The 22,336-nt window shown below is 53.6% G+C and overlaps 1 protein-coding gene across 1 annotated transcript in view; it reads right to left on the bottom strand.

Annotated features, from left to right (window-relative positions):
* Window positions 1-15,340: 15,340 nt before the first annotated feature.
* The window catches only part of DOCK2 (dedicator of cytokinesis 2), a 419,924-nt gene continuing 412,928 nt past the window's right edge, over window positions 15,341-22,336 (bottom strand). Inside the window, exons 48-52 of the mRNA XM_058282039.1 lie at window positions 21,676-21,803; window positions 20,597-20,765; window positions 19,532-19,652; window positions 16,987-17,129; window positions 15,341-15,908 (exon numbers count right to left, since the gene is read on the bottom strand). Coding sequence (XP_058138022.1) covers window positions 15,846-15,908; window positions 16,987-17,129; window positions 19,532-19,652; window positions 20,597-20,765; window positions 21,676-21,803 — 624 coding nt within the window. The 3' untranslated portion in view covers window positions 15,341-15,845. The remainder of the gene's footprint in view (window positions 15,909-16,986; window positions 17,130-19,531; window positions 19,653-20,596; window positions 20,766-21,675; window positions 21,804-22,336) is intronic.

Genomic DNA, 22,336 nt, shown 5'->3' with positions numbered 1-22,336 from the left:
AAACTGATGAGTGATTTAACATTTCTTAGCTGCTGTTATTTCAGGTGAAAATGGGAATGATAGCAATACTTAACTCTTGTGGATGTTGTGAGCGTTTAGTGAGGTGAACAATGTAGTCAGCACAAATCACTTCACATGGTGCATAGAGGTGCGCTCCATAAACATTAGCTACTATATAGCTGGTGTAAATTTGAATGAACAATCAAACACTCCTGAGTTTGCTATCTTGAAAGCCCATTGTTCCATTTTGGCAGGCTGCAGGCAGGAAAGGTGTGACTGGGACAGACATCGATTGTTATTGCTGTTTGCAGATGAGGTTCAGAGAGAGCCTAGAGTCACGACAAGTTCACGGCCAAGCTGGGTCAGGAGTTTCCTGGGGGCCTCTCACCTGTGTCGTCCTGGTGGCAGGTGGGCCCTGGTTTTTGCCCCAGAGATGAGAGGAAATCCAGCCTGTCTTAGGACCGTGCCCACATGGGGACAGGCAGGTGCCCAGAGCCCAGCCTTTCATCGCCTCCCTTCTCCTGGCCACGGGGTCAGATCTTCAGGTCTTGGGTGTCCAAATGTCCCTGAGGGCCCCTCTTTCCATAGTCTCATGAGCATCAACTGCAGCCCCTGCCGTGGACAGCAGAATTTGCCTGCTCCCCGCCCTGGAGAGGTTTGGGGGTTACTGCCCTAAAGCCAATCTTAGAGTCTCTGGAGAATAACCTAATGCCTCTAAAAACTAGCGTCATTGTGTGGATGGAATTCTTTCAGGCTTTTTGAAATTTCCTAGATGTGGAGATTCAAACAAGAAAAGATATGCCCTGCCTGACTCCTGGGGCAAAAGTAACAGTTGGGCTGCCAGTGTCCTTTGCGGCTTAGGGGCTACTCTGGCGGAGGCTTGCAGGCCGCAATCCAGAAGGGGTCTTCTTGAGTGGGAAAGCACATATATGCGGAATCCCCAACTGGAGTGTTTGGGACGAGGCAACAGAACATTAGCAACATGGCCTTTGGGATTGAGCAGACCTGGGTTCAAACCCCTGCTTTGCTACTTGGTAGCTGTCTGCTCTGGGCAACGTTTCTGAATTTTACAAAGCCTGTTTCCTTATCTATAAAATGGAGATGCAAATTGTACCTGCCCCATGTGGTTTCTGGAGGAAAAAGCAAGGTAGTAAGTACGTGGAAAGCAGAGAGCATGGGATCTGGCAAAGCTGAGGTGGAGGGCGACAATGGGGACGAGTGCCCAGGTACCTGAGGACAGGTATTGACAAGGGAGGTGGCTCTGGACAGGAGCCCAGCATCGCATCCTCCGTTAGCTGCTGTTTCCCCATTTGCTTTTCCCTTGGTAAAGGCTGGCCATTTCGGGACGACGTCCCCGGGGAAGGAGGGAAGGTCTGCGCTCTTTCCAGATGCCCAAGCTGGCTCACATCCTGCAGAAAGGTTGAAAGTCCACAGGTCCCTGCCCAGACCATGGCCAGCCAGGACCTCTGCCCTGGCCTTGTCTTTCAGAGGTCTGATCTCAGTTCACCTAACTGGGTCCATTTTCACGTGCTGGAACTCAGTTCTCTGGACCACATTATGGAGTAAGGATTCTGTCTCCTTGTCTAATGAGGAAGAAGCAGGTGCAGGGTAGATGAATAACCAGGGACCAAAGAGGCACGGCGATCTGATCCAGCTGCCCATGCCCTTCAGCTGTGACCTCCTCACTCGGGCAGTACAGGAGACACAGAGCACAGGCTTTGGAGCCAAACTTTCTGCATCTCAATCCTGACTTCACTTCTTAAGTGCTACAGTACCTTAGACAAGTAACTAATTGTTCTGGGCCTCAGTTTCCTCATCTGTAAAATGGAGGAAAGAATAGGATCTCCCTTGGATGTTGCTTCGAGGACAATGCCTGGCACACAGTAAATGATTACTATTAGCTCTGTAGGGGCTCAGGGGCCTGAAGGTGGGCTCACAGCCCCTGGCCTGCCATCCCCCGAGTTCATCCTTGACAGGGGCTTGGCTTTAAGCATGCTTTCTCCTCTCTACAAGTGAAACACCAAGAGCCTCTGTGTTCCAGGTGGAAATAGGTTGGGCTGGGGAATCAGGATTTGGGACTAGTTGGACTCCAGCTGGAATTCCCTGTTCTGCAGTTTTCTTACCTCTAAAATGGGAATAAGAGATGGCAGCTCTCCTTGCTATCAATTCTGTAAATGGGAATGAGCTATTATGCGACTTCCTGTCCTGACTGGGCAGCGATTCTCCTGAGGGCACTGTCTTGGGATATGCTGGAGCTTCTGCTTCCCTGAGTGTGGACTTTTTGGAAGTCTGGCTGAGGAGTTAGCCAGGTTAGAGAGCCCCAGAATTGTACTCTTTTTGGCTTCCAGTTAGTTAGAGGCTGAAGAACTGTGGATCAATACCGCTCTCTGGTGGCCATGTCTTTAAAAACAGGAAGTAGAGTTCTGGACGTGGTGGGATTTCACAGAGGACCAAGGGTTTTCAGGTTTTTAAGGCAGGGGTTCTTAACACTTTTTTTGTTCCACAGACCCCTTTGCCAGTCAGGGGAAAACCACGGTCCCTTTCTCAGAATGTAGTGGCAGATAGTTTTATGACACTCAACATTGGAGGTCAGAGAAAATAAGATAGTAAATTGATTTTTTTTCTCAATTCAAGCTCATAGACCCCCCCCCCCCAGAAATGTTTGTGAACCCCTGGTTAAGAGACCTTGCTTTAGGAGAGGAGACCAGAGTGATAGACTGTGCATATGAAACTTTACTCTTGAAATGGAAACTTAGCCTAGTATTTTATAGTGCCTAAGGGTTGACTCCTGGGAGCCTCCATGTTGCTCAAAAGTGGCCTCTCTTTAAGTCAAACTCAGCATATAAATACCTTGCCATACCCCCAGCAGGTGACCGATCCTAGAGATCAGCCAGGGAGGCAAGGAGGAATTACTGCCTAGTACCAACTAGCAATGCAGCTGGAAAAAGACGTTGACCAAAAGGGGAAAATGGGAAAGACAAATGAGTTTATATGGCTAAGAAACCAAAGAGAGTCCAGAGGTCATTTCAGAGGTTAGGCTTATGCAAGTCTCAGCAGAATCTCATTGACTGTCAAATTAGATATTACCCCAAACAGCAGGGCTCCTGAGGGCTCTGGAAATATCCAGATGCTATGTCAGGGCAGATAGCTCAGGAGATTGGTTCCTTGCCACTGTGCACTACCTTGGAATCTATACTCCCCTGTGTGAAAGAGTTGGACCCAATTCTGGTTTCCCTACACATGGCCCTTTTGTCTTTCTATTTGAACCTATAATTAGGACTAGAATTGATAGGTGTACATCTAAAATACTTAAATCTTTGGGCTGTCTATGTGCTATTTGGGTCCTGAATCTGAACAGAGTTCCAACAATTACTCTCCAGTTCATTGGTCTCACCCAGGACAACTGAGTAGGAGGTAGTGGTAGACAACTAGCCTACAAAGGAAACAAGAGAGTCTACAACTGCAAACAAGAGAGTCCAGTCCATCATCTCCATGGGATAGCAGCCCTCTCTCAGTTAGAGGTGAGTGCACATCACCATCATAGAATCTTCAGGATTGTGGAACAAACTATGGAGTAGAGTAGACTTACTGGTATTCTACTGTAGACTTATTGTGATTCTAGCAATGCAAGAAATTATGTCATTGATGTGGAGGCAGTGGCCACTGGAATTTCTGAGGGCATGGAAAGGAAGAACAAGTGTAATATGGGAGCAGTTTCTGGACTTGGGAATTGTCCTGAATGACTTTGCAACAACAGATGCATGCCATTGTATAACTTGCAATAACCAACAGAATTGGGTGGGAGAAAGTGTAAACTACAATCCACATTTAGTGCCAATGCTCCAAAATGTGTTCATCAATAGCAATGAATGTACCTCACTAATGAAGGCTGTAGTAAATGTGGAAAACGTGTGAGGTGTGGGGAGCGGGGCATATGATAATCTCCTATACACTTTATGTGACATTTTTGTAATGTAAGAATCTTTTAAAAATTAAAAATAGACAAAAACAGATAAACATTTTGGGTTTTCTGTTTAAGGTGATATCAATTTTATATAATGTAGGTTGATGACGGTGCAATACTGTGAAAGCTATTTTACCAGTAAATTGTAAAATAAAAAATTTTAAAAGTTAAAAAAAAGAGCCCATGCTTTAAGGAGAGGAGACCAGAGTTAGAGATTTAAGTGTCAGGTTCCCGGATGAACAGCAGCTTCAAGGAGGAAATACATGCCTGGAGTAAGAGTTTACTTCTGTCACAAGGGAAATGGTGGGAACTGGGGTGAAAATGGGAGAAAATGTTTAGGAGGCAGCCAAGCAGAATCCAGTTGGACTGCCCTGGATTCGAATCAAGATTCTCCAGTTTTATTTTTTTGAGTGACTTGAAGTTGTGTAATCTCTGTACTTCTGCCTGCTCATCTGTAAAATGAGCATAACTGGGCTTATCTCCCTCCAAGGGCCATTTCAAGAACTGAATGAGATACTAGAGGAAATGGCTCCAAAGCAATGCTAGGCAATATTTCATTCCTTCATTTATTTAGCAAATGCAGAACAAATGTCCTCACAGTACCAGTTCTGGGCTGGATTTTGAGAATACGATCATAGTCTCACAGTACTGACCAATCTCTAGTGAGGTTCATGTGAGTTTTGCCATTTCTGTGCAGTATCTATAGTTTTATCTACTTGTGATTTTTTAAATTGGCTCACTTTTTCTTATACTTAATGACTTTATCTTAAAGATAATTCCATATGAGTTCTGGAAATGGATAATGTATTAGTCAGCTAAAGGGGTGCTGATACAAAATACCAGGAATCTGTTGGATTTTATAGAGGGCATTTATTTGGGGTAGACACTTATAGTCACAAAGCCATAAAGAGTAAGTTACTTCCCTCACCAAAGTCTGTTGCCACTTGTTGGAGCAAGATGGCTGCTGGTCTCTGTGAGGGGTCAGGAAAGCTCTTCAGGCTCTGTGGTCCCAGCTTCTTCCAGTCTCAGCTGTTGGTTGGTATAAGACTCATCTCTCTCCCCAGGGCTCATTTCTTCCTGGGCTCAGCTGCTCTGGTCTCTCCACAAGGTCAGCTGGAGAGTCTCTCTCTCTTCCCAGGGCATGTATATGGAGCCATCTCTGTGTTCTGCTCCTGTGTATTTACTTCCCAGGGCTCCAGCACCAAAACTCCAACTCTCTCCTCTGCCCTGTCATTTTCTCTATGAGTCCCAGCCCACCAAGGGGGCAGGGACTCACTGTCCTACTGACATGGCCCAATCGAAGCCTTAATCATAATTTAATCAAGTAAACGTAAAACCTCTGAATCGAATACAATCTAATAAAACCAGAGGGACTGGCCAGTTTACAAACATAATCCAATATCTATTTTTGGAATTCATAAACAATAGCAAACTGCTACAGATAATCAGTAGTCAGCATCATCTGTCCTAAGTAGAGGAATTAGTATTTATTTGGAGTTTTCCCTGTGCGATGCACAGCCTGAGCTCCTTAGACCTGTGTTATCTCATTTGGCTCCCAGAGCAACCCTAGGAGGTAGGTGCTGTAATTATCCCCATGTTATAGATGGGGAATCAGAGGCACTGCAAGTTGTCATTGAAGGCTCTGTCTGGGCAGAGCCTGCTCATTCTTTGTCAGAAAATGAGATCATCAAGTGGTAGAGAGGTGATGAAAACAGGCTGGCAAAGAACGGAGCCTTTCTCCTTGGAGAAGGTAGGATTGAAAGAAGGTTGAAAAGGGAGAGATTTTTCTGTTCATGGGTGTGATAGGCTGAACACGGCCTCTCAACTGTGTCGTCCACGTCCTCGGCACCTGTGACTATGGGACCTTATACAGGAAAAAGGTCTTAGCATGTGAAGAAGTTAAGTTCCCTGTGATGGGGAGATTCTTCAGGTAGGTCCAATGTAATCACGAGTGTCCTTCTAAGAGGAAGAGCGAGAGATTTGAGGATAGAAGAGGAGAGAGTGATGTGACCACAGAGCAGAGATTAGAGTGATGGAGCCACGAGTCAAGAATTGCCAGCCGCCTCTGGAAGGTGGGAGAGGCAAGGCACGATTCTCCTCTGGAATCTCCAGAAGCAACCTGCCTTGTTGGCACCTTGATTTTAGCCCCAGAAGACTCATTTTGCACTTTGTCGGCACTCCAGAACCGTAAGAGAGTACGTTAGTATAATTTTAAGCCATTAAGATTGTGATATTTGTTATAGCTGCCACAGGAAACTAATACAGTGGGATCCCACATTGCACGAAGCTGTGACTTCCATCTGCCAAAGAGCCCCTCCCAGGGGCCGTCACCTAGGGAAATGCAGTCTGCTCAACAAGGGAATTCCCTCTCCCCTCACTGCCCCCCCCCCCATCTCTGGGTGAAGAGCACTGGTTGGGGGGTAGCATTCCTAGGCGGGGCTTGAACACTCATTCCATGACTCGCTCTGGGACTTTGGAGGCTGCGGTGGCCCCCTGGGCCTCCCTTTGCTCATCTAGCAAATGGAAGGCTGAGCTGTGTGGTTCCGGGGGACCTGCCCAGTGGGTCCTGCCTCTGAGGCTTATTCAAAGGCACTTCCCGGGCCGGACCCAGAGATTCTGCTCTGTGAGGCCCAGGGTGGTCCTGGGCACCAGTGCTCTTCATGACCTCCCCAGGGGCTCCGACGCACACCTAGACTAGAGACAAGTGATCTGGGGGTGCGGCCTGGGCTCGCCAAGGTCTTCTCTTGGAAACATGCCACTTGGTCACTGTGGAGCCCGGGGCATAAAGTGTCTGCCCCCCACTTCCAAGCTGTGTGACCCAGAACAAGTGCCTCTGCCTCTCTGTACCTGCTTTCTTACCTATAAAAGGGGGGGACGGCAGTACTCTCTACTTTGGGGTTGGTTGTGAGGGCTAAAGGGTTTTTAGGCTCCAACTGCTAAGAACAAGTGCAAACGAGTTGCCTCTCAAGGCACCAGGTCCTCAGCATGGCATTCAAGACCCTTCAGGAGCCCTCCTCGTTCCTGTTCACACTCTGCCTCCCTCCATGGGTTGTGGCCACGTGAATCACCACTATTGCTCAGAGCCATGCCTGTCCACTTGCAGGACTCCTTCTCTGGCAGGCCTTCCTCCCTCTTCCCCACCTGAGCTCTGACTTACTCTTCAAAACCAGCTCAAATGCCACCTCCCCTGGGAAGCCTTCCAGGACACCCCTTGTCCCCACTGTGTTCCCTCGGCACCCGGAGCAGCCTTCAGGCCCAGGATGGGTCACCCATTTCTGTCATCATTGGTTAGTTGCCTGTCTCACTACCGGACCTGGAAATGCTTGAGGACAGAGATGCTGCTTCCTTCGGAACTTTGGACACTTCCTAGCATGACTGTGAGGAAGTGAAAAGAAGGCTGTGTGAGGTTTCTTTTCTCCTAGTTTGTCACGTAGAGATCAGGACGGCAACAGTAACACTCCGTGGGTCACCGTTCCTCTGAAATGCATTGATGTCTCTAGCGCACCTGACAGAGTAGTCGCCCACCCTTCTCTCTCAGAACCCCGGTCCCATAGGCTCCCCAGGTCCAGCTGTGTGGATTTCCACCTGATTGCCCAAGGCCCTGAAGGCAGCGTTCCTGAGGTCACCGGAAACTGCATCTCGTCTTTTATTAGCGTGCTCACTTAGAGGGGAAAGCCAGGTAGCCAATACTCATTGGCTTAAATTTTTGGTGACTAGTGCTAAACTTTTTTTCTATAACATTTCACACAAAACATGTTATCTCTTTTGAATGTGAAACTCTTTTTAAGATCTGTGTGGATTTTTGGAGTCGAAGGACAGACTTTTCATAAAATCTGCTTAGCCTTTCCCCCACCCTCATCAACAACTGTAAAGAACTGCGTGTAACTCAAGCATTTTCTCATTGGAGTCATTATTTGTTGAATCTAAGAAAGACAACATGGTACTTATGATACATAACCCTACAGGCATATCGAGGCAGTAATATTTTATATCACTATTAGTTTCCTGGAATGGCACCTGCTCTGCAGGTTTGCCGGGTAGCACTTTCGCTTTTTCTGTACTCTGTCCTGACTCCAGTGGGCAGAAGCAGCCCACACAAAGCCCGCTGTCCTGTCCTCTTAAAGAGAATGAGAATTTCCTTCCATTCTTCACCTAACCCAAACTCTTCTTTCGAAAGCCTATTTCCAGCAAGAATCGTCTGAGGAGAAAACTTGGCTTTGGACCTGGTCCCTTCTGCTCCTCGTAAGTCTCCTTACCCCACCTTGAAACTCCCTCCTCCCGCCCGGGGTCTCATGCCGCACCCTAAAGATCTTAGGCCCAGCACCAGCTTTTAAAGCTCCGAACCCACACCTCCTGGCACTGCCCAGTGCTGTGTCCCCACGGCAGGGATGCTTGCACTTTGGATGTCGGGCTAATGGGTGCCTTGGATGGAATATTTGTACGTGTCAGGTTCTGGGCAGGAGCTTTAAAGCCTGGTGATTTATGAGGACAAGGACGGGCTCGTCCTGCATTACCTTCCCTTTGGGAAAGGGGAAGTGAGTTATTCCGGAGTCCGCGCCTTGGCAGCAGTGCTCCACTTTGCCCAGATCAGTAAGCTCTGTCCACAAGAAAGTTTTTCTCTCGGTTAGTAAACATTGTCTTTTTAAGTAAAGCAGTTGAGCCAATGGCAGTGGAGGGTCCTGTCTAGTGGGCGGGTCTTAGAAATACCTCGCCCAATCAATAACGAGTCCTCACCTCCGCTCAAGCTCAGGCTGGCGGCGCGTGACCGCGTTGGTTTCAGATCTCTCTGGTATATAATGTAGTTCCAGACACGGACCTGTGGGACAGGGGTGGGGAGGTCGCCTGCACCCTGAGTGTCCGGGGCCAATGAGTATGACACGTTCTTCCTATTTGCTCAGTGCTGGAGGCAGGACAGACGTCATGGACGTTTCCTGGAAGATGCTTTGGCTGGGACCCTGTGCAGCCAGGTCTGGGGCTAAGGCCTGTGTGCGCATGTGTGTGCGTGTGTGTGGTGGGTGTGCATCACTGATAGTGCAACTGCCACTAGCCTGTCAGAGTCTGCCTCCTTCGATGGGGGTAGGGGATGAGGGAGGGGGGGCAGGCGGTGCCCCTTCCAGCTCTCTGGTCTGTAATCGCTAAGTAGGTCTGCTTTGCCTGCTTTGGAGGCGCCTCTTGCTAAGAGTGCTCAGTGTGATCAGGCAACAGGCCTGACTCGGAGAGCTGATAACACCACTGCCCATGTCCTTGGCTTAGTGGCCATCTGGCATCGTCCCTTGTCACAGATGAAGAAAGGAAGGTCAAGTGCTTCTGCCAAGGTCAGAGTCCTCTGATTACATCTCCTCAGGGCCCAGGGATTCTTCTAGAATGACATGCTCCCACCCCGAGTCATCTCAGTGATTTCCGAGGGCTTTGCAGGTGAACGGCTGAGAGAAAGGAAGCTGTTTAAGCCATCCTCAATTTCAGGGGCTGTGTGTGTCTCTCTGCACACCACTTCTTCAGAGCAGATTCCTACCCACCTTTCTGCAACAAACAAATGAAAATTGATGGTGGTGGTAGGGTCTATTAGCCTCCAGTTTCCAGAGTGTTCCAGACACAGGCTCAAATGAAAGAGGGAAAGGGTGATGAAGGCTGAGCTTTGGTGGGGTCTTGTCTGGCTGAGATGTCCAGTGTGTTCCAGTCAGAGTGGGGGGAGCCTATTCCACCTGGGTTTGTGGTTTCTACCACGGGGGGCCAGTGAGCCATTTGGGCAGGGAGGCTGGACCCCGACTCCTTTACCTCCCCTACCCTGCTACTGCACAGCCAGGTTGACCAGCACACTCCCTGAAGTTTCGGGCCTATCCAGATTTGAATGGAATGCTCTATGTTGGAGCACGGGATCTGATTTCCCAGGGATGGCTAAAGGGCCTGGGAATGCAGCCTGGAAGTGCAGGGAAGTTAGTTATTAACAATTCTCACACTGACCAGTAAGAAAGGGAGATGGGATGTGAGGAGTGTCACAGGCTGGGAAGATAAATTCCCTCCCCATTCTCCCCTCATAGAATGTTCCATGCCATGGAAAGTTCTCCATATAGCCTGACCAGCATGTCAAGAGTAGACAAGCAGGCACATCTGTTGAGCAATCAGTTGAGCCTCTTTGCAGCTTGTCATGATGCAGCAACCAGCACAGAGATGCATCACCTTGAATTGCTACCCCGCCTTCCCTGCCTCACTTCTGCTGCCTATGCATGCATTCCCACACACTCAGATTGAAGCCTTGGATTGTGTTTTCTTGGCCAGTGTTTCTCAAATTTTAATGTACACGTGAATCACCTTGAGTCTTGTTAAAATGCAGAGTCAGAGACAGGAGGGCTGTGGTAAGCCTGAGACTCTGCATTTCTTTTAAGTTTTAAGAGAATTTATGCCATATGGTTGCAGAAAGATTGTGCTGAAATCAGGCTACAATTTGATGGTCAGGGTGACAGAGTTGCAAAGGAAACAAATGCAAAGCTGGGGTCTGGGGAAAAGGTATATGCATGGTCCCAGGGGAGTGGACACAAAAAGTGTAGATCTTCGCATCTCTAGTTTTAATGTCCACCAGAGAGCTTCCACCAAAGATCAGTCCATCAACAATTAGGTGGACAGCATGACCAGTCCTATCAGTCAGCCTCACTCTTCAACTGTCCTGGGCTTGCTCATTGGACCATTGAAGTGGGTGGTCATGGTGGCAGGGATGGAGGCCAGGCACGGGTCCGACAACACGGGACCCTTTCACCGAGGGTGATGGGATCATTGCTACTGCTGCATGCCCAACCTGCCCACAGCAGAGACTGGCACTAAATCTGCTACATGGCACCATTCCTCAAGGAGACCAACCAGACCCATGGCCACTTACACTGGTATCTTTCCACCTTGGAGAGAGCAGCAATTCATCTTTACCAGGCTCAAGACCTCCTGACCCATGGTGCATCTGCCAGTGCTACCAGCTAAGGACTTTCAGAATAATGCCTTATCCATTGACTTTGTATCCTATGAACATTGACATGGACCAAGGGACTTACTCTCAGCAAGGGTGGTATGGAAGTGGGCTCAGAGCCATGGGATTCACTGGTTGTATCATGAACCCCATCATCCAGAAGCAGCCCACCTGATGGAACAGTGGCATAGCCCAAAGCACCTGTGGGGAACAGCGCCTCCCAGGGTTGGGAGCTGTCCTCCAGACTTCAGGATATACATTGACCCAATAGCTAATATATTATATTTTATCTCCAAAAGCTAGAATACATAGATCTGAGAGTCAAGTGATAGAAATAGAAGAAGCTCTTCTCGTTCTTCCACCCTTGTGGCATTGATGCTTCCTGTTCCTGCAAGCTTGGGCTTTGTGAGGTTCAAGGTTCTGATCCCATGGCACGGGTGGGGGGATCACATCTGCCACTGGACACTAAGGACTCCACTGAGCTGGGACCGTGGCTACCACCTGGTCACTTTGGCTTCTCATGCTGCTGGATCGGCAGAGTCTGGGGTGATTGGCCCTGATTACGCAAGAATGTAGTTTGTTACCAGGCAATGGGGCAGGGAGGCATCTCTTAGTACTTTCATGATTAGTGATAATAGTCAATGGATATTATAGCAAATGCCGGCCAAAAAGGGCAGTGCAATTAAGCATTCAGACTCCTTGGGGATGGGAGGTCTGGGCTCTCCCACCAGACAAGCAACCCAGACCTGATAAATTGTTAGTGTGGGTGAGGGAAATGTAAATGGGTGGTGGAAGAAGGAGGGGAATAATTCATTACAATCTTGGCTCCAGTTGTAGCCACGAGTACTCCAGGTTGTTAGTGAAACAAATGAAGTTGTCTTAAGTCTCTCAGGAGATCATAAAGGGCCCCCACCCTGAAGGGGACTGGGTGGCTGGTTGGACTTGGACAACCTGTCTTGGGAAGGAAGCAAATATTCTCACACACACAAAAATGGCAGAGCCGTGTGGTAGTTTGGGGCTGGATATAATGGGAGGGCAGGAGGGGAGCCGAGTGTATCAGACAGCGTCCTAGCTTCTCGGGGCACCGTTGCTTCCTTGGCCTTCTGTAGCCATTGCTCTCGATAATTCTGCCTGGGTGCTTGCGGCTGTACCAGCTGGGACCTACCTAGTTACTAGTCCAGGAAAGCGTGGGGCTCCCCTTCACTGCAGCTGCGGAGCAGCGCTCTGACCCAATTGCTGGTTTCTCACACGTTCTGGAGTCACGCCAACTGTGGAGTGTGGAATGTAGCTTTCCAAGCAGGGTGCAAAGGAGCCAGGTAAGGCAGCCCAGAAGGAAAACTGAAAAAGGGTGACCTTTGACCAGTGAGAAACAGGAGACTGGGGTAGGGGGACAAGTTGGACAAATGGAGTCCCTCTCATTCCTTCCTTCCACAGACTTTTCTGAGGCAAGATTTCTCCATACACCCCACCCAAGGACATCCTGCTCGGCACTGCCCAGTGGCCTGGCACACCATGTGGCTTGTGAAGCAGCACCTTGCACAGCGCCTGGCCTCAGTTCCCTTTTCCTCTCCTCTCACTGCCTTCTCACATCTCTCTCCCCACCCCTGCCAAAAAAATAAAACACCATAAAAATACTGGGCATTCAATCACCGCCTCCAGATCCATTTCCTAGGGTGCCTGGGCTACGGCAGGGAGGCAGGGAACCTGGGGGTCACGCAGGAGCAGCAAATAGAGGTGCTGCCGATGGGGAGGTGGGGGCTGGGGAGGCTTCAGTTTCCCAGTTTCTCTCCTGCTTGCTGACTTAAGCCTGAAAGCCTGGAGATAAGCCTCAAAATGTCCCTCCCCTGAGAAGAGGGGACTTGGTGCCACAGAATCACTTACAGTGTGATGGGAAGGGTGATTTACTAAAGTAGGAGGTAACTCTGTCTTTAAGGCAGAGCAAGGGGCCTCTGGGTGCCTAAAGAGAGGGTGTGGGGGTTCCTGGAAAGAGAACCAGGCTTAGAGTCAGGCGGACCTGGCCTCCAGGTAAATCCTGCTGCTTCTAGCTGGGTGGCTGTGGATAGGTCACTTAGGGGCTGGAGCAAGGGATCGCTAAGAGTCCTTGAAAACTCTGTAGGAAGAAAGGAAGAGATACATACAGTGCATCCTCTCTCCCTCCCTCCCTCTGGGAGCTCTGAAGGCACATGCGTCTCCTTGACATTACAAGCTTATTTTTGACACATCTTGCTTATAACAAGGGAACATCCAGAGGTACAAGGGGTATGAGAACTAATCTCACACCCTCATTTATCCTTGGAGACTCTCTAAACAAGCATGGAATATGCAGAATCTGATACTGAGCTGAAAGTGAATGTGCAGGGTCAAGATCACAAGGCTTGGAGAGGGTGGAGCTGGCTAACAGTGTGACAAGGGTTCGAACCCAGGCAGTCGTCACATCAGTGGGACTGGAGCCCTTGAACCTGCCCCACAGGGTGGAGGATTTAAGGGTGGGAGCCATTTAAGAGCGAGTGCCCAGTAAATGGCTGCTCTGCTATTATTGTCATCACTGATTTTACTGCTGCTTTGGCATTGTGATTGCCATGTGGTTGCCACATCTGGAATTCTTCTGGTGCCAAATGGGCCATCTGCCTGATGACAGTGCCAAATCAAAATGACACTTGGCTCTCAAACTCTGTTTATATCCAGAGTCCACTGGTTCACGTTTTGCTCTGTTGTATAGGAAAATAGGGATGTGCTGACAGTCCCCTACGGATTTAACAAGAAAACTTAAAGATACTGAAATTTTTCAGAAAGCAGAACTTGGAAGTATGATCACCAGGGCTCCACATTGTTAAGTCATGAGCTCAATAAGACTTACAGGACACTTAGACATTATAGCTTCCTTTCCCAGGACATAGCCACAGCTTCTGACTCCGGGGTTTTACAAGACTCCTTAGCGAGAAATAACTTCTGCGGTTTCAAGGCATAGGATTGGATCTGTTTTCCTGTAGTATGTAGGAAAAGGGGGAACCCCTTTCTTAGCTTGTTCAGTTTCTGTTTTCACTGGTAGTTGGAGGGGCTTACATTTCAAGATAAAACTCTAGAATTTCATCAGTTAACACGGAGAGGAAAAGCAGGTCTAAGAAACTCAAACTTCTAACCAGGAGAGGCAACAGGCAGAAGAGGATTGGATTTACCAAGCAGCGTCGACACCTGGAGTTCTAATGGGTGGTGGAGTCCAGCCTCTCTGAGGCCTCTGCTGACCACGTGTACTTCCTTTTCCCCTTTGGAGGCCCAAGTGAATTCAGCCACGTTCCAAGGCTGCAGGTGCCAGATGCAGCTCAAACCCCAGCCACCACCACAACCTGACTTTTTGGATTCTTGAGGCAATTGGAAGCTGGACCCAGCAACAGGAATGGGGCTTGGGGCCATCAGGGAGACACTGGGATGGACAAAGACTGCAGGACCTCAGGATGGCCTGTCTACGAGTCCCCAAGAGCCAGTAGAAGGTAGTGGTGGAGAGCCAGGCTTTCCATCCGGCTGCCTGGGTTCGAAACCCAGCCTTCCCACTTACTATATGTGTGATCTTAGGTCAATTGATGCTTCGTGCCTCAGTTTCCTCATCTGTGCATGATGACAGTTCCCACCTCCTATGAGTGCTGTCATGGTTTTGGGAGATAATTCTTGTCATGTCCACAGCACAACCCTGGGGACAGTCGGGGCTCAGTAAATGTGAGCTGTAGCCATCATTATTTCTCATCCCTTGCTGCCCCCCAAGGACCCAGCCTCCACCCCAAGGTCTCCGGAGGCTCTAGTTCTGAACCCCGTGTCACCATGCCCGTCGCATCTACCCAGTGTCCATTCCCCTCCAAATGGAGTTCTTGGCCTCCAGCTAAGACCTCTCTCCTGTACGGCTCCCGGCAGGCCACAGGGCCTGGATCTTTGCTCCACCCGTTTGCTGGTGCCTGGCACAGCTCCTCGGAGGAGCCTGGGGACACCCCCGGGAGAAGCCCCTCCTTCTCACCTGGTGACAGGGCCCAAAGGCTGGCCGTCAAGTCCACCGGGCCTCAGACCCCTCTTTCCCTGATACTTTGCATTTGGTTGGGGACTTTATTGGAGGGAACAGGATTGGGAGGATTTGGCATCTCGTTCCAGAAGAGGAGAAAGGAATTATGAGTTTCTCCACGTGTTGGTCTCTTGTCCCCCGTGCGGCCTGGGAAAACCACTAAGGGAGCTGCTCGGCACACTTCCCAGCACCCCCACACCCCGCGCTCCGCCCCTAAGGAGCCGAGGCGCGCGGGAAGATCCCTGGGGCGGCAGGAATGCGGTGGGGGAAAGGGGCGTTGTCCTGGGCTAGACCAACATCTCTGCAGCCCCCTCCTTCCCCAGGGTCTCCGGAAGCCCCCCTGGACTCAGTGGAAATGAGGACAATGAGGCAACAAGGCTTCCTTGAGTCATGGAACCATTTTTATTGTCAGTAAGAAACAGCATTGCTTTGGAGATGATCAGCTACGAAAAAAGAGACTGGCTGGTTGTATTAAAAAATATATATAAAGTATGAAAACGTTAACCAAAAATAAAATAAAGGCATATTTAAAAGGCTTTTCTTTTCTGTTAAGTGCTGGGACTTAGAAAGTAAACATTCAGTTCCTTAGACCTAAGAAACCAGGTGAGAGAAAGGCTTGCCTAGGGTGTTGGGGCAGGAGGGGGAGACTTTCCTGCTGGCTCCTCCAGCGGCAGAAGCAGTGGGGACACGGCTCGCTCAACCACCAGGTGGGTCAGGGTCCCGGGGTGCTGGCTGGCACCTCTCAAGTCCTGGGACCCAGCTCAGGCCCATGGCCGCCTCTGTCTGGGTGAGGAGAGCTGACGGGCAGTGTCCCCGCCCCTGGAGGCTTCCCTGCCCCTCCCGTGCCTCTCCTCTGCGGACGCCGCTCAGCCCCGGTGGGCGTCTCACAGGTCGGTGGGCAGGAGGTCGGGGTTCTGCCTGCCTTCTTCAGATGATTTGCTGGCCAGCTTCACGGGAGGGGAGAATAAACACACATCACATCGAGACGGGATTCTCGTGAGCGCCAAAGTGCGGCTTCCCCTGTCCCATCCCAAGAGCCCCAAGCGGACCCCTGCCCAAAGCCCGTCAAGCATGAACAGCCGTGACCTTGAGTTTGGCTGGGAAGGCAGTACGGTGCAGTGGTTTGAGCGCAGGCGTGGCTGTGCTGCGGACCTGCCTGCAAATCCTCTCCCTGCCCCTCACTAGCCGTGTGAACCTGGGTACCTCGCTTACCGCCCCGCGTGCCTTATAAATCCCTCACAGGGATATTGGAAGATCAAACAGATGATGTTGGAAAGGACTTAGCATGGTACCTGGCTCATGGGCTCGCAGTAAACTTTCTATTAATATGGTAGCGTAGTCCAGGTTTAACATTATCTTGGGGATCAGAGGTATCTGTGGTCCTTTCTTTATCTTGGCCAAAGAGCGACAAGTAACAGTAGGAGATGGGACTTGAAAAGTCAGTGCTTGGAAACTAACTTTTAATTAGTTGGATTTTGTAATATAAGTTAAATAGGAAAGGTGCTTCCAAAAATAAAAATAAAGAGCACTTTCAGCTTCCAAAGAAAGACAGCCGGCTGTTGTAGCTCAGACGGGAGCGCCAAAGGGCAAGGTGGGCTGAGGACAGCTCTGGGTGCCGAGGCCCCAGTGCCCTGCCCCTCCCCGTGGCACATTCCTGCACCCTCCTGGGCTCAGTGCTGGCCCAGGAGCCCCTTGTGTCTAAGAGGGGAGCCGCACTGTAGGCAGAGCTGGGCAGTCCTGGCCCTTGGTGGACATGCCTCCCCGGGAGCGGCTATATGTGCACACGTGCATGGACATATATGTGTGTGTATGCACACCTATGCACACGAACATGGACACGTGTGCAAGATCCACACACCTACACACACATGCACATGTGCAAACATGTATGTGCAAATGCGCACATTCACACAAACACGAGCACAGCTGCAGGTGCTGCTGGGCCGCCCCCATTTCCCCTCGCTCTGTTACTCTCTTCCCTTCCTCCCCCAGCACCCGCCCTTCCTCCCTCCCGTCTGGTCTCACCATCGTCTTGAAGAACTGATTGACTTTCTTCCGTTTAAGCGTCTTCTTGTCCCCTTCTGAGAGATGGAGGAAGGTCTGGCTGAGGCGGGGGGATGTGTTGGTGTCGTCCAACCCGGGCACGCCTGCCACCGAGAGTGTGAGGGCTGGAAGGAGAGCAGAGGGGGCGTGAGGGGAGGAGGGAGAGCAGAGCGGGGCATGAGGGGAGGAGGGAGAGCAGAGGGGGCGTGAGGGGAGGAGGGAGAGCAGAGGGGGCGTGAGGGGAGGAGGAGAGCAGAGCGGGGTGTGAGGGGAGGAGGAAGAGCAGAGCGGGGCATGAGGGGAGGAGGGAGAGCAGAGCAGAGGGGGCATGAGGGGAGGAGGGAGAGCAGAGGGGGCATGAGGGGAGGAGGAAGAGCAGAGCGGGGCATGAGGGGAGGAGGGAGAGCAGAGCAGAGGGGGCGTGAGGGGAGGAGGGAGAGCAGAGGGGGCATGAGGGGAGGAGGAGAGCAGAGCGGGGCATGAGGGGAGGAGGAGAGCAGAGCGGGGCGTGAGGGGAGGAGGAGAGCAGAGGGGGCGTGAGGGGAGGAGGAGAGCAGAGCGGGGCATGAGGGGAGGAAGAGAGCAGAGTGGGGTGTCAGGGGAGGAGGGAGAGCAGAGCGGGGCGTGAGGGGAGGAGGGAGAGCAGAGCGGGGCATGAGGGGAGGAGGGAGAGCAGAGGGGGGCGTGAGGGGAGGAGGGAGAGCGGAGCGGGGCGTGAGGGGAGGAGGGAGAGTGGAGCGGGGCGTGAGGGGAGGAGGGAGAGCGGAGCGGGGCGTGAGGGGAGGAGGAGAGCGGAGCGGGGCGTGAGGGGAGGAGGGAGAGCAGAGCAGAGGGGGCGTGAGGGGAGGAGGGAGAGCAGAGCAGAGGGGGCGTGAGGGGAGAAGGGAGAGCAGAGGGGGAGTGAGGGGAGGAGGGAGAGCAGAGCAGGGTGTGAGGGGAGGAGGGAGGGCGGAGGGGGTGTGAGGGGAGGAGGGAGAGCAGAGCAGAGGGGGCGTGAGGGGAGAAGGGAGAGCAGAGGGGGAGTGAGGGGAGGAGGGAGAGCAGAGCAGGGTGTGAGGGGAGGAGGGAGGGCGGAGGGGGTGTGAGGGGAGGAGGGAGAGCAGAGCAGAGGGGGCGTGAGGGGAGGAGGGAGAGCAGAGGGGGTGTGAGGGGAGGAGGGAGAGTGGAGCGGGGCGTGAGGGGGGGAGGCGGCGGTGCTGAGGGCACAGGCAGGGCGTGCTCGGGGAGCGGCTGGGAGACAGGACAGAGCGAGAGCCCAGGCGCCCTGCGTGTGGGCCGAGCAGGAGGCGGAGGCCCGTTCCCTGCCACGCCAGGGAGGGGTGGACGCTGTCCTCGTCAGCTGAGGCCTGACAGCCCACAGGCAGGGTCCTGGCCCCTGGCCCCAAAGCCCTGTCCGAGGACTCCTGGGCTGGAAACCGGGCGGCTGAGGACGGGCTGGGCCCCCCCTGCCACGCAGGCCTGGGCTTTTGCAACACACACGGAGCCACCGCCCCCCACTCCCGGCATCCTTTCCACCAATGGCAGGAGGCGATGGGAGTGTCGGGGACCAAGGCATCTGCTGGGGGGTGAGCTGTGTGGCCGGGGGGTTACGCGCCCCACCTGGGAGTCAGACAGACCTGACCAAGCAGCCCCCGTCTGACCTCAGTCTCCACCTTGGTGAATTGGAAGTGAAAGCCCAGACCTCCTGAGGCGACGGGAGTGAAACTGCCCTGTACCCGTCACCCACCGCAGCCGAGGAAGGGGATAGCCCACCCGGAGGGCCGGGGCGGTGGTCGGGAGCACCAGTCCGGGGGGCAGATTCTGAACCAAGCCTCTCCACCCACGAGCGGGCAGAAGGCCTCGGTTTCCTCATCCACAAAATGGGACTACGTAGGTGCCCAGGCAGGGAGGGCGCAGCGTTGGCGAGGGGCCTGGCCCGCAGCAGCTGGTCGGCAGGGGTCTCTTCTGAGCTCCCCCTGCCCAGGTCCCCGGCTGCAGGCGTCTTCCTGTTGCTCTTGGCCCCAGCCTTGGGCACAGAGGGCCCGGCACAGAGTGGCAGATGCTAAGGGCCGCATCCCCTGCCGGGGCCTCAGCTCCCCCATCTCCACTGGAGAATGGAAGGGAGAACCGCGGCAGAGGCTGGGGGCGAGGGGAGGGGAAGCCTCTACGCATTAAACACCCCGCCCCTGTCAGGTGTGGGGCAATTCTTTCAAACCCACGAATAGTCTTCCAGGTCCCAAAAGGAGCCCTGGAGCTTTGGGACATGCCAGGGGCAGACTGTCGGACCTGCCACGCAGGCTCCCGGGGAACGCAGGGCCCCTGTGTGGCAAATGGCTCCCTGGGGAATCCTGAAGGCCTGATGGCTAGCAGGCCCATGCCCCATCAGGCTGAGCTGCGGCCGCAGGCTGGGGGCGTGAGCAGGGCCCCTCACTCCCAGGACACTGGGCGGCTTTGCTGTGCGCACACAGCCCCATCTGCCCTCCGCCCGCCAGGCTGCTGGCCCCTACTGCCCCGGGTCCTCGCGGGCTGCTGGTGGCAGGACACGTACCTGGGATGGTGGGCATCGACTGGCTGGCAAAGCTCATCTGAGAGAGGATGGACATCCTGGGGGGGATGGCTGCGTGCTCCGAGAGGTTGGTGTCACTCATGAACTCGTGCTTCCGGGAAAGCTGGATGAACACACACACACACACACACACACACACACAGACTCTGCGTTAGGTAGCCCTGGGCCCTGAACAGTCAGGAACGAAGGGCTCTGACATGATTTCTATGGGCCCAGCTCCAAACTTGCTTATTCTGTTTCATACCATTCCATGCCAGGCAGCCATGTGTGGCTGCACAGGTTGTGTACTATACAATTCCAGAGGGGACATTCATTTAGACTATTACGTGAATGGCTTCCCGTACAATCGTGAAACACCGAAGACTTCTTTCCAGCCTTCCTTCTGGGGCGGGAGTAGCCTGTGGGGCCCTGTGAGTGTCTGCTGTTCACCAGAAGGCATCTCTTGCTCTTTCGTCTGGTCGCCTTTGCTAGGACAGAGTTCATCCCTTTCCCCCTCCCAGGCTCCCTGATTGTTTTCAACAGATCAGTCTTGCAGGGGGAAGCTAGGATTGAACCCAGGATTGTGTGGCTGCACCAAGCCTCATTATTATTAAGTAGTTTTACGTTTACAGGGTCCCCTCCCCACGGCACCAAAACCGCTCAGAGCCACAACCGTGCGTTCCTAATCTCTGCCCCGCAGCGGGGCTCAGTGCCCAGGATGAGCTTAGCAGGGTCTCAGGGGTTAGAACGGCCTGCGGCTGGGGACAGAGGGCAGCGAGAGGTAGAAACACCCCTCTGAGCAGGCTGCTCTCTCCCGCGGTGGGTGGAACCGGCTGCTGCTCCCCGGCCCCCCAGAGCCCTGCGCCGTGCTAGGAAGGACGCGCACGGGCTCCGGATCGGGCGGCCAGGCTGCAGACCCTGGCTCTGCCACATCCCGGCTGCGTGGGCGCCAGCAAGCCAGGTCCCCTCCTCCCCGCGCGCCCCCCTGGAGGACCCACTCCGCCGCGGGGCCTGCCGCTGAGACCGCTGGGGAGGGCCGGGCGGGGAGGGCCTGCCGGCGCCGCTCACCCGCTTCAGTTCCGACTCGGCCGCGGCCTTCTCGTCGGCAAACACCACGCTGCTCCGCTTGGTCCTCTTCTTGGACCTCCGCAGCTTGACCTCCGGCAGGGTGGTCCCCGGGGAGATGGGCTCCTCCTCTGCTTTCAGGGCCTTGGGCGGAGCTGATTCCAGGTCGAAGCTGAGGGCCGAGAGAGACAGCAGTGGGAACTGCGGTTAGAGCTGCAGTGGCACTGCCTTGCAGGGACCAGGGCACCTTGGGGGATATTTCGGCTCCCTGACTTGTCACAACAGGGTCAGCCAACCCGGCAGGGACTCTGGGGGTCGAGGGGTGGCAGCTGCTTAATTTGCAAACATTCAGATTGTAAAGTAAAATGAAATCGAAGGAGGTGAGCCATGAGAAAGAAAGGCTGGTGGTGAGGACAGCGAACTGGTTACAGATATGCAGCTGGACTCACGTTCGGGCACATAGCTGAATGACGTGGGGCAATGACTCGGCTTTCCCGAGCACCCTTTGTGGTGAATGGGCCATCTGCAGTGACCTGGCTGAGCAGCCCGGACGTGAGGTCTGAGAATCCCTGAGCACCTACTCAGCGCGTGCTGAGAGCTCAGCTCATGGTGTCTACTATGAAAGGGGCTGGGAAGAGCCGGGCTGGGGAGGGGAGAGGACTGCCTTGCGGCAGGGTGGGGGGATCCCCAGACAGCGGCGTGGGCGGGTGGTGGAAGCTCCCGTGCTGATGGCGAGGAGGCTTCTTGGTAGACGTGAGAAGATGCCAGACTGAGGCAGGCTCTGAGAGGCAGCTCGGGGGTCCATGGGGACCACCGGGCATCTGAAGGCTGGGGCGAGTCCCTGCTGAATCCTCAGGCAAAGCCACCCTGCCTCCGAGCCCCAGGTGACCCTCTGGAAATGCACTATCCGCCCCACGGGGCAGCTGCCCAGGTTTCAAAGAGGCACCAGATGGGGAAAGGCACTTCAAGGGAGAGGGGCAAGGAGGCCTTCGGAAGGGAGACCGCCGGGGCGGAAGGCGAAGGAGGGGGGCTGGGCTGACGGGGGCCAGGTGCCCGGGGCCGCCTGGGAGGTGGGGCCCGACCTCTCCGCGGTGGTCTTGCTGGGGGTGCTGCAGTCGGAGTTCATGGAGGCCAGCGAGATGATGGACATCTGCCTGTAGGAGCGCAGCATCGACCTGGGGCGGCCCATCCTCCGGTCGTCGAAGTCGGGCTGTGGGGGGGGGGGGCGCAGGGTGGTTAGCGGCCAGACCCCGGGCCAGCCCGAGCGGGCACTGCGGCCTTGGCCTCCCTGCTGCCTCCTCCTCCTCCTGGACAGGGAGGAGTTGGCACAGAGCAGGGCGCTGGGACAGAAGCTCCTGGCTGGCTGAGACTGGGGGCGCGGGGGGTGCTGGGGGAGGCAGCCTGTCTCATAGGAAAAACCCCAGACTGGAAGACTGGAGAGCTGAGTGCTCCTCTAGCCTCCTCCAGTAACTCACTTCCTCTCTGGGCCTCAGTTTCCCCATCTGTCCAATGAGAGGGGTAGATCGGATGGCCTCCAGGAGGCCTTCCAGCCTGGATGATTTATGATTCTACCTTAGGGGAAAGAGGAGCAAGGAGGCACCTCTAGGAGGACGAGGTCAATGGCCTCTTTGGGCCGTGAAGCTCGGTGGCTACAAGTACCCGCTTTGGAGCACACAGAGCCAGGGGCAAATTCTGACCCATGCTCACTTTTGCTGTGCAGTCTTTGGCAAGTTACTTAACCCC

Source organism: Dasypus novemcinctus, chromosome 2, assembly GCF_030445035.2.
Source record: "Dasypus novemcinctus isolate mDasNov1 chromosome 2, mDasNov1.1.hap2, whole genome shotgun sequence".
Taxonomy (NCBI): Eukaryota; Metazoa; Chordata; class Mammalia; order Cingulata; family Dasypodidae; genus Dasypus; species Dasypus novemcinctus.
This window is presented reverse-complemented; position numbering and strand designations above follow the sequence as displayed.